Source organism: Guillardia theta (assembly GCF_000315625.1).
Source record: "Guillardia theta CCMP2712 unplaced genomic scaffold GUITHscaffold_46, whole genome shotgun sequence".
NCBI lineage: Eukaryota > Cryptophyceae > Pyrenomonadales > Geminigeraceae > Guillardia > Guillardia theta.
The window spans coordinates 269,569-281,478 of NW_005434628.1; the positions used below are offsets into that span (position 1 = coordinate 269,569).

The 11,910-nt window shown below is 55.9% G+C and overlaps 1 protein-coding gene across 1 annotated transcript; it reads right to left on the reverse strand.

Annotated features, from left to right (window-relative positions):
* Window positions 1–1,543: 1,543 nt before the first annotated feature.
* Window positions 1,544–8,384, reverse strand: GUITHDRAFT_61168 (hypothetical protein; the record flags this gene model as incomplete). Its single annotated transcript, XM_005830367.1, has 3 exons — window positions 1,544–2,326; window positions 6,831–6,901; window positions 8,315–8,384. Coding segments are annotated over 3 exons (924 nt in total), but the record flags the coding sequence as incomplete, so codon positions are not given.
* Between the last annotated feature and the right edge of the window lie 3,526 nt (window positions 8,385–11,910).

An 11,910-nucleotide genomic window follows, 5' to 3' on the forward strand; every position in this document is an offset into this window, starting at 1 on the left:
GGGAGGGAGGGAGGTTTTACCGAAGGAAGTGATTCCCATTTCAAGAAGGTCGCTCTCTTTCATGGTAACGAAGTCGTCGAAGACAATGTTCTCCTGTGGAAAAATGAGAGGCAAAGAGCAGGAGAGCATAGCTAGAGGGTCGGCAGGAGGAGGAGGAAGGGGAGGAGTTGCAGGAGTAGGAGGAGTAGGGAGAGGAGGGAGGAGGGAGGAGAAGCAGGAGCAGGACGAGGGTGATTGTAACCTGATCGAACTTCTTTATGTCTTCCTCTTTCAGGCCAAGACGGTAGAGGAAAGGTCGTACGGGATGCACCCTACAGTGATTGTCAGGACTATGAACCTATCTGCACTGACTCTGCTCTGCCCTGCCTTGCCCTCCCCTCCCCTCCTCCCTTCGCCTGCTCTGCTCTGCTCTGCTCTGCCTTCCTTGATGTTTCATCTTTCCTTCCCTCTTCCTCCATTTTTCCCGCACCTGTCATAGATTTGTCGAGGGAAGTAAATCTTCTTCTTCTCCTGGTAGTTGAGAGTGAGGCAAGCACGGGAAAGAGGAAGGCAGCGAAACGACGAGAGGATGGCGTAAAGGAAAGGAAAGACGAGAGAATCCGAGAGACGGAGGGAGGGTGGGGGACAGAAAGGAGGGCAGGGAGCCAGCGACAGAGGGGCAGGAAAGGAAGCAGGAGGGGTCAAGGTTGGCCTCAAGACAAGAGGACGGAAGAGGGTTCGCTCTTCCTTCCATCATCTCCTCACCTCATCTTCGTTGTCATCTGCCGCATCATCATCCTGGTCTGCCACTGCCAAATGCTCGGCAGTCTCAACTTTCTGTGTCAGCTCGAGGTTGATCGGCTTGTCCTCCTCCTGCACCAGCAGCGTCATCTCAACAGCAGATTTTCTCCTGCTCCTGCTCCTGCTCCTGCTCCTGCTCCTGCTCCTGCTCCTGCTCCTGCTCCTGCTCCTGCTCCTGCTCCTGCTCCTGCTCCTGCTCCTGCTCCTGCTCTTTCTGCTCTTATCAACACTCTGCAGCTTTCTTCTGCTAGCTCCTCCCCCACCCTCATACCTCGTCCTGCTCGTTGTCCTTGCTCTCCAGGTCTCCCTCCTGGAGCAGCTTAAGGTCTCGGAGGAGCTTCTTGACCATGTTCTTCATCTCCGCCTCTCGCTTCTCCTCCATCATCAGGTTGTCCCTATCGGTCACCGAGATCTCCACAATCGCCACCACGTGCTCCAGCCCGCACGCTATCTCCTTGATACTCCACTTGGTCAGGAAGGGGATCTCCTCTGGAGCCTTCAAGTTCGCTCCGGTCTTCCTCTTCTTGGAGTTGTTGAAAGGCATCCCCAGCTGGCCTCTCGAGTTGCACCCCCACGCGAACTTCTTCAGCGGCAGCTCTTTGGCGAGCACCTCCACCTTCTTCTCCTCCTCCGCGTCCAGCCCCATGGACAGCATGTAGTTGGGCCCCAGGAACACCGTTCGGGCCCGGAACGTGTCCCTCACGTCCGGCTTCGCCTCGTCGTCGCTGTAGGGCTTCTTCATGATGCTCGGCGCCCGGATGTCAATGTCGTCGCCATGACCCAGCTGACCCTCTCTCGAGCAGCCCCAGGTGTAGAGCTGCTTGGCCTCGTCGATGGCAGCCGAGCTGAATCCTCCAGCTGCCACCGCTCTGATCCCGCGCGCCAGCAGCGTCTGCACTACCTTGGGGACGCATCGAGAGTAGAGCTCGTCGTGCCCCAGCTGGCCTTCCTCTCCTCTTCCCCACGTGTAGACCTTCTCCAGAGGAGGCACCCCAGGGCCGGCGTACTCGGACACGAAGGCGATGTTGTGGTCGTACCCGCACGAGATCTGCTGGACTTGAGACTTCTTGAACATGGTCAGGTGCTCCGGCACCGGCGAGCTCCTGTAGTGCCCGAGCCCGAGCTGGCCGCAGTCGTTCCTACCCCAGGAGTAGAGCTGCTCTGACTTGAGCAGTGCCATGCTGTGGCTGTACCCGCACGTGATGTGGCACACTCCGCTCCTCCTCAGCCTCGACACGATGTCGGGGGCCGCCGAGTACTTCACCTTGGACTCCAAACCCAGCTGACCGAAGACGTTGCTGCCGAAGGCGTAGACCTTGTTGGCCTCGGTCAGCACGAGCGAGTGCTGCCCTCCAGCTGCCGCCTTGATGCAGATCTTCTTCTCTAGAGCCTCCACCCTCCTTGGCAGCTTGTGCGTCTTGCAGTCTCCATGCCCCAGCTGCCCGTACTGGTTCCTGCCCCACGTCCACAGCGTCCCATCCTGCCCCACCGCCAGCGTGTGGAACTCACCGCATGCGATGGTGGTGATGGAGGGCATCGAGTAGATCTGGAGCTCGGGTATGATGAGCGTGGGAGGGCAGCCGACCATGTTCTTGGGGACGGGCAGAGGCTTCTTGAAGCCTTTCTCGTTCTCCTTCTGCAGCTGCGTGAAGACGTCGGCGGTGCAGCCGAGCTGGCAGTACTGGTTGTTCCCCCACGCCACCAGGAAGCCTTTCTTGCTCGAGCTCTTGGGCTCGATCGCTGAGATCTCGCGGTAATCGGCTGACTGCGCCGAGGAGGCGGTCTGAGCGGTGAGGCCGCTCTTCACCGACGCAACGTCGTCATGCTCGGAGGCGGAGAAGTTGGTGCCGTAGTCGGAGGCCTTGTCGCTCTGACTGGCGTCGTCGTTGATCTGAATGTTGTGAAAGTCTTCCTCCCTGAAGTGAAGCTCCTTGTCATCCAGCTCGTCGGGGAACGGCTCTCCTCCGTGGTCTTGCTTTACGTAGGGGACGATCTGAACGAAGGGATGAGGAAGCGATGAGTGAGGAGAAGGAGGAGGAGGAGGAGGAAGAGGAGGAGGAGGAGAATGGGAACAGGAGGGGAGGGGAGAAGCAGGTGAAGGGAGGAAGCGAGAAGATGGGAGGAAGAGACGAGCAGGGGAGGGATAGCTCTACTTCACCTGTCTCCTCCTCACTTCCTTGATCTGGGCCTCGTTGTCACCAGTCAGATCCCCGTCAGCCTGGTTCTCGAGGATTTCTGCTCGCTCCAGGTCGAGGCGCTGCTGGATAAGATGCTGGCGGTCCTCCTCGAGCCCGATGATCATGCCGTGGTTGATACCCAGGGCGATGTCCTTGATCACTTGGATCCCTAAAGGAACATCAATCGTGTCCGGTACGGTCCCTCTCGTCGACTTGCGGATCTGCGCCACGTCATCAGTGGAGAATTCATTGGCGGTTGTGTTAGTGGGGCCGCTTACGATACAGGAGGAGCAGGAGGAGGCGGAGGAGCAGGAGGAGGCGGAGGAGCAGGAGGAGGCGGAGGAGCAGGAGGAGGCGGAAAAGGAGGAGGAGAAAGGAGGCTCCGTTGATCTCACCGCGACGTGTCTAGAGATGTTGGAGGCAGCGATATCTTGCGTGCCGTCCCACTGCCCGAGCAGGTAAGCTTGGTCGTCTCCTCCCAACACAGCCGTCGAGTCCTTCCCGCACGTCAGCATCCGGATGCGGCTCACTGCCGTCAGCCCGGGGATGCGCTGGGGACGAGGGAAAATCCCGAGGGTGCCGAGACCGAGCTGGTCCTGAACGCCGTTGCCAAAGCCGTAGACCTGCGGAGAAGGTGAGAGGAGAGGAGAGGAGAGGAGAAGAGCGGAGTGGAGTAGAGAGGAGAGGAGGGGAGGGGAGGGGAGGAGAGGAAAGGCGAGGAGAGGAGAGGAGAGGAGAGGAGAAAGGAGAAACGGTGTAACCTCATTTAGGGATGAATGGAGAGTGGAGGAGAGACAAGAGAGGGGAGCAGAGTTGCAGATGATGAAGGAGGGACGGGGAGGAAGAAGAGAGAAGGATGGAAGTAGAGGATGGAGGATGGAGCAGAAGGGATGGAGCAGAAGGGAAGCTTCTGCTGTCATCAGCAGGAGGAGCGTACCTCGTTTGCAAGGGTGACGCAGACCGTATGCTCATCCCCGCAGGCAACAAGGATCACCTCCTGCTCGTCCAGGTCTGTCACGCTCACGGGCGAGCTCGTGGACTTGAGACTTCCAATACCCAGCTGAGCAGCAAAGGTGACGTCATTCCTCCTCGTCCTCGTCCTCGTCCTCCTCGTCCATATCTCTTCTATTCTCTCTCTTCTCCAAAACCCACTATCATCGCCACATCCTCTTCTTCTCTCCACGTACATCCTCATCCTCGTCCTCCTTCTCTTCCTCCGCCTCTTGTCACCTGTCCGGCCGAGTTGTCGCCCCACACCCACAAGTTTCCGTTCTGAGTCAGAGCTACTGTATGAGCTTGCCCACAGGCAACCTGTGCGAGGAGGAGGACGATCAGCATCAAAATCAAGAGGATGATAACGATGGTGGTGATGGTGGTGGTGGTGGTGGTGGTGATGGCAATGATGATGATGGTGATGATGATGGTGATGATGAGTAGTATGAGGAGGAGGAGCAGGACAAAGAGCATCAGCAGGAAGGAAAGAGTGCTGAGCAGGAGGAAAGACGAACATCAGCCATTGAGCAGGAGGGAACAGCCGGTTGCCAACAGGTCGCACCACAGCAGAAGATCTGTTCTGCATCTTGGGGACGATGCGCGGCTCCAGTTCAATCTCAGTGATGATGTCATGGCCCAGCTGGGAAGCGGTTGGTCAGTTTGACACCCCAGCTGGAATACGCCCACCTGCCCGTCCCATCCTCGGCCCCAGGTGTAGATGTCACCGTCCTCGACCACCACGGCACTGTGACTCTTGCCAGCAGCGATGGATCGAACCTGATCAGTGTCGTCACCATCTTCTTTGTCATTGTCATCTTCGTCATCGGAACAATCCTCCTCCTCGTCATCATCATCATCATCACCTTCACCATCACCATATCGTCATGACATGGCAAATGCAATAGGAACAGCAAAGCAACATACACGATCGTCTCAAGATCGTTTGCCATCAGTAACAACCGACTGCATCGTTCAACGTCTCTCTCAACGTCCATCTAAGAATAAACTAGCCTCACATTCTTCGGCAGGAAGGGATCAGAAAGCGGTAGGATACTGCCAGCAGCGTCAGAACCTCCTCCTGCCGCCTCTCCCCAGGTCATCACCAGCTGGGAATGTTTTGGTTGTTCGTGTGGCCCAGACCAAGTTGACCATACTTGTTCTTTCCCCATGTGTAGACCTGAACATGTTTCAGACTCACAGTCTCATCCCTCCCTGCCTCCCCGACGTCCTCTACGACTCCCTACGATATCGTTCTCCATCTCCCCTGCCTCTGCTATCTTGCCTCCGTAACCTCTCCATCCTGCCTACCCTCCTCTCTCGCTCTCTTCGCTCGTTCCTGCCAAGTCCTCCCTGTCGTTTCCTCATCAACCTCACTCCTACCTTTCGCTTCGTCGTGATCGCAACGTTGTGCCACTTGCCAACGACCACGTCACTGCAACAAACAAAGAAAAACGTCAAGAGGATTGGAAAATGAAGCAGGGTCCAAGATGTCAAAGATAGGAACGAAGGACAAGAGGAGAGGAGCAGTTATAAGGCAAGGGAGAAAGAGAGCCAAGGAATGCACAGGAGAGGACAACGAATGAAAGACAGAACAGAGTGCAGGAGCAGGAGCAGGAGCAGGAGCAGGAGCAGGAGCAGGAGCAGCAAGAGGAGACCGGAAGATCTTGTTGGAGGCTCGTTTCAATCGGATTTCATCTTAAACAATGTCAGATCTCCAGGCTCGCTGCCTCTCCTCTCACCAGGATCTCGGCAGTACTCCACAGGCGTTGGCTCCGTCCTCGCCTGCCAACCTAGTCAGCCCCTACCTCGCCTGCCCGACTCCAAGTTGACACCGTCGTATCTCCCAGTCCCAGCTGCCCCTCCTTGTTCGAGCCCCAGCAGAAGAGCTTCCCATCGTCGGTGATGCAGACCTGACGCGCCAGCTCAATGCCCCGCAAACACCCTTGCCCGATCCCACCGAGTGCTCAGCTCCACAGGCGATCTTGGTCACCGAGTAGTGGTAGAGCCTTCCGTAGATGGCGAAAGGGATCTTGAGGTCCACCTGCAGCACAGCAGAAGCTCAGCAGGTGCAGTCAACGTAAAACGATGACGTCACGTTCGAGTTCTTGCCCGAGCCATGGCCCAGCTTGCCGTTCTGCGCCTTACCCCAGGTGCAGGCTCGCCTGTTACCCAGCACATCCCCAGCAGGTGTCAGAGAGCCGAGGTCGAGAGCTGGAGTACGCACCCGATGAAGCCTTCCAGCACTCCGTTGTCGATGTCCTCCATGAAGATGCCAGCTCGGAACTTGTGCTCGAGAGGAGGAGCGATAGGGATGCGAACTGAGTCCTAGGTTAATAAAACGAAAGAGAGAGAGTGAGAGAGAGAGGAAGGGAGGAAAAGATCGAAGAAATATCATAGAAGGGAAGTGAAGAAATGTGAAGAAGAGGAAAGGGTAAGAAGCTGGAGGAGGAGGAGGAGGAGGAGGAGGAGGAGGAGGAGGAGGAGGTAAGGTCACCAAGGGAGGAAATTTCATGCTCTCCGCAAGCTACGGCATAGATCGCCTCCAATCCCTTGAAGCGACGGGGCATATTGTACACGTGCTTTGCTCCTCTGCCGGCCGTGGACTTCATGTTGCCCCAGAAGTAGAGCTGCAAGACTGTGAGAAGAAGAGGACTGGCGAGGTGAGCGTGGGAGGTGAAGCAGAGAAGGAGAGGACGGGAAGGAACAATTCTGCGATCAACCTGCCCGAGATCAGAAAGTGCGACAGAGAACTGATGCGGAAAGTCAAAACAACCCCTTCCACCGTAATCCGCGTCACCTGCGGACCAGCAGCCACGTCCCTAAGGCGACACTCTTCGGTCAACTTGATGACGTTCTGCCAGGGAGTCAAATGAGTTTGACAAGGGGGCGGTCGAGTGCCTTGGGGAGCAGCTGGGACTTGGAGTTGCCATGGCCAAGGGCGCCATTAGCACCTGAGAGGGAGCGGATGAGAACGAGAGGAAGGAGCTGAAGCAGGAGCAGGTTGAGGTAGGTAGGGGAGTAGAGGGATGGGAAGACGCGAGGAATGGAGTAGGAGCAGGAATGAAAGAAGCTCTTGATGTTCTTTTACCGTTTCCAAAGGTGAAGACATCGCGCCCTATTTTCAAGACATCAACGAGAACGCAAACATGATTCTAACGAAGGCAAGGAGAACGAATACGACGAGTGAGGATGGCTGCAAGAGGAGCAAGGGGCAGGGAAGGGAAGGAGGGAGCAAGGGAGGGAGAGCAGGCGGGAACGGAGAAGGTGAGAGTGGAGGAGAGGATGGAGGAGAGGCAAGAAGTACCAGAAAGGACGACGGAGTGCGTTGCTCCACACGCGATCTTGCGGATGGTCTTACCGTTGAGGGCCCTTCAAACGCGCAATGAGCAACAGCAGGGGAATAGCAGCAGCCGCATCACGTCAGCTCTTCGGGCGTTCGACGGTCGTTGGTGTCGCCTGCGACATTGACAGCCTCTCAGTCGCTCCTCTTGACTTGAGTTTCCCTTACCCACTCCCAGCTGCCCAAAGTCGTTGAGGCCCCAGACGAACAGGCGGCCAGTTGACGTCAGGGCGATGGTATGAGCAGCTCCGCAAGAGATCTGACGGCAAAATTCAGCGAGGTGAGATAAGGGAGAAGAAGGGAGGGAAGGGAGGAGGGAGAATATGACAAGAGGAGGCGGCAAGGGGCGAAAGGAGGCAGAGGAAGGCCAAGGAAGGGAGCCTTTGGCACAGGAAGCAGCGGCCGCTACAGACCTGTCTGAAGTCCATGTCCGTCATGGAGTCCATCAGCTTGGGGGCGGGGATGTCCCAGTTCGAGTCATGCCCTGCCATGGCGCATCAGCGACTTGCGACCCCCTCGTTCTGCTGGGGTTGCCGTGGGCAAAGTGCTCGTGAGTCCCGCAGGTCAGCAGGTCCCCCTTGTCATCTGCATGCTCGTCAGGCCGTCGCTGGTCCATGAGGCAGACTCGCCGATCATGACGGTGTGGAAGTAGCCGCAGGCAACCGCTCGGATGCGGTCGATCCCGTTGATTTTCTGCCACGTCACCATTCAGAGGTGTAAGGAAGGAGTAGAGAAGGGAGTTGCAGGAAGGAGAGGAGGAAGAGAGTAAGGGAAGGAGCTGAAAGGGGGGGAGGGAGGGGAGAGCGAGGGTAGGGAGGAGGGAGGGAGGAGGGAGGGAGGAGGGAGGGAGGAGGGAGGGAGGAGAGGGAGGTGAGGGAGGTGATTTTCTCACCATTGGAGGCACAAAGCCGAAGGGATACTTCTCTTTTGGGATCTGCTCAACCATGTGAGGAGAAGGAAAAGAGTCCGAGCACGGTCCAGCTGATCCCCACCTCTCCCACGCCGAGTTGACCTTGACCGTAACATCCCCACGAGTAGACTCTCCCCTCCTCCGTCAGTGCGACGGTATGCAGCTTCCCGCACGCAGCTCCGACGATGATGCGGCTCTAGACATGCGGGTGGTCAGACGCCTCCTCCTGCCTCCCCTCTTCCCCACCTGCAGGGCTGCGACTTGACGAGGGTCCATCTCGATACCCAAGAAACCTTCCTCCGCCTGATGGAGGGAGACACGTCAGAAGGCCTCCTATGGAGCATGCGCGTCAGTCACCCCAGGGTAGCCCAGCTGCTGCATGTTGTTTGCGCCCCAGGTGAAAGTTTGACCAGCTTGACGTGAAATGTCAGGAACAGGAACAGCCCATGGGCTAGCGCACCAGCAGTGATGGCCACAGAATGGTTGGGGCCGCTGTGGGAGAAAGATCAAGCCTGAGATGCAGAAAGAAAGACACAGAGAGATGAAGGAGGAGAGCGGTGGAAGAGCAGGAGCAAGAGCAAGAGGACGAAGAGGGTTGAGGAGCAGAAGGAGGAAGACGAAAGCTGAACCTGAACACGTTCACAAAATCGTAGCCTCTCACGATTTCCTTGAGCGCAACAATCTGGATGGATCGGATGCCGTAGAGGTAGCCCTGCAAGAGCAGCTGAGAGACAGTCCGCAACGGCTGCTCTCAACGGACCTCTCCCTCCACAATGATCGGATCCAAAGGCACAAGGTGCTTGTCCTCATACTGCGGGTCGCCTTCGGCGTAAATGTTGCTGAGAGGATTCATAGCGCTGCTGTGCCCGATGATTTTATCCTCGAACATCTGCAGATGTGGGGAGTGAGAAACCCGCAGCCATGCAGCTAATTCCTAGAGCAAACCCTCACAAACGTTCTCCTCCGCACTCACAGGAGTTGCTCCTTGAAGCATGGCTTGGCGGTCACCAAGAAATCCATGCTTGGAAGCCTTGACCTTGGGTTTCTCCGTCTTCACATCATGTCAGGCTCCTGCATCTCATCGGAACATCTCCACACCGAAGGGTCTTGAGACGAGGTGACGGCCCCCTGCACACAGACGTCAGAAGCTCTATCCAGGCAAAGAAAGGGATCGCACAGGGTCTGCCTTCTTCACTACTGCCGGCGGTTGCCTGAGTTGAGCAGCTTGCGCAGATGAAGCATCCTGGGTTGGCAAGCCTTGAGCGACTGAAGATAGAGGAGCCTTCACTTCCTCCATACCTGGAAGGTGACCAGCGACTTCTCGAGGTACTCGAACTGGCATGGAGCAGGTCAGTCAGCCCCTCCTCCTGCGCGTCCTCCGCTAATGGCCAGTCACACCTGCTTCAAGTTCTCCGCATTTTGCAGGATGAGGTCACGAAACTTGGTGTCCACGTCGAGCTGGCGGGACACGTCAAGTCACGAAAACAACCTTCACCTTCTCCCTCACATCGATAGCGTCCATGGCGTTCCTTTTGACGGTGCCATAGTCCACCAGAGGAGACGCGATGGGCGGATTCTGCAGGCAAACGCTCAGAAATGAGGAAGAAGGATACACTCCTCCCATACCTTGCTCCTCGGACGCGGTTGTCGACCATGAATCTTGGACTGGTCAACTCGTTTCCCCTCCCCTGCACAACGCATCAGATGCCATGGGCGAAGAGGGGCAAGGCTGCATGACCGAGCAAGTAGGACTTGTCATTGTTGTTCAGATCTCTTGGCTGGAGCGTCGTCATCAGCACATGTGCAACCCACTCGTTGAGAGGTACGCACCCTTCCGTCTTCCCATCCGACGTCTATCGACGAGCCGATCGGCTGCAAGGAGCCCGTCAGGGAGAGCAAAACCTCCTCGGGAGCGATCACCTTGATTCCGTTCTGAGCCATCTTGAAGCACCTTCAGTACAGGAAAAGTGCCAGCTGCTTGGTCTGGTTCAAATCATCTCCGAACGGAGTATAACACTGCCAGGAAGCACCCAATAGGAAGGAAGTCTGCGCATCAGTCAGGAACGGATAGAATTCGCACATCAGCAATCAAATGTTGTTCGGATGATATTCAGGCATTCTTAATGTCAGCCAACAAGATCTTGACTCGAATCAAACCTCGAACGATGTTGCACAGCCGATACACCTAGACACGTTCGGTCCCTGGAACTTTCTATCCTCTTTTCATCATACACCATCAACTGTTGACCATGAACTCTCCTGCGTGCTGTCTCACCTTCCCTATCTCTCTTTCCTCCTTCTCTCAACCGTTGAACCGCTCTCATCCTCTTCCTCCTTCTTGTCTCTTCTCCTTCGCACCACTGCCATTACAGAGGAAGGCAAAGTACTTTTACTGCTAGGGGTGGGGGTAGTACCCCTGCCCCTCTCTGTTCCACCCCAATGCCTTGAGGACCCATCGAAAAAAAGGCAACATGGGTAGGGTATGTTGTATCACCCCCGTTCCAACAGCAAAATATCGGATGTTTTCCAGGCCATCATTGAAAGTACCGGTGATTGTTTGAGTTGCACCGGGTAGTGAACCAATAGGAGGGGTGGGGGGTCAATCATACACGGCGAGGGGTGAGTGGGGGTGGGGGTCACAGCCATAGGGGCGAACAGACAACTTTGACAAGAGATTGACTATATACAGTCCATTATTGACTATATCTATGAGATGTTGACAACAGAGCTTCTTAAAGAGCTTATTCGATTGACTATGGAGACGATGAACCTATATAGTCAAGAAAAGAAGTTCTATGTTGCTGAGATTTGTGGGTGGGGGTGGTAAAGTACCCCCATCCAAGTAGCCTTTTGATTCTTATTTTATTGGGTACGATAAGAATGGGGTTTGGTTGTAGGGGGTGGGGTACACTGAACGAAGGATCCCATGGCTGACACCAAGGTGAAGTGAGCAAGTCCAGGAATGGGGGAGGGGGGGGGAGAGGAGAGAAGTGAGAGGAGAGAGGAGAGGAGAGACAAAAGAAGGATGGAATAAAGGACAAACACAGGAAGCAAAGACGGGCACAGGGAAGGAGGGAGAACCGAAGGAAGGGAAGGGAGCGGGGAGGATTACCGATGGCATTTTGGGACGATCTTGTTTCATTCAACGAGATGATGTCAAAGCTTGAGTGACTAGCATTTGATCTGATCCAAAACTGGAGATGCAACATGGTCCAGGGGAAGGAGCAGAAAAGTGTGATTGTAGGTGTACCTTGCGAGAGGGCGTCGCACAGTCGAAAGAAATTCCGGAGTCATAACGAGGGTGATGGGGCAGGCCTGGGCCGCACTAGAGAAGCATCATCATGCGATCAAGGAGGTCCATATGAGAACGCTCTTCGAGAAAGAGCCTGCAAGATTCCAGCAGCTCAGGTGATCTTCCTGTTCATCAGAGAAACATCAGATATGATTTATGTGTGTGTTTCTGCCTGCGGCCCAACCATGAGTTGTTGTCATTCGCTGATTCGAGAACTTACAGCTTGCAAGTTGGCGATATTCTGCTGGACTACAGCAAGAACCGCGTCACAGCAGAGACGATGCAGCTGCTGACGAACCTCGCAAGTGAAGCTGGTGAGCTGGCTCGAGGTCGTTATCCTTCAAGCCTCAAGCAGTGGCAGGTGTTTGCGAGAAGAGAGATCAGATGTTTGCTGGGGCCACAGTCAACACGACAGAAG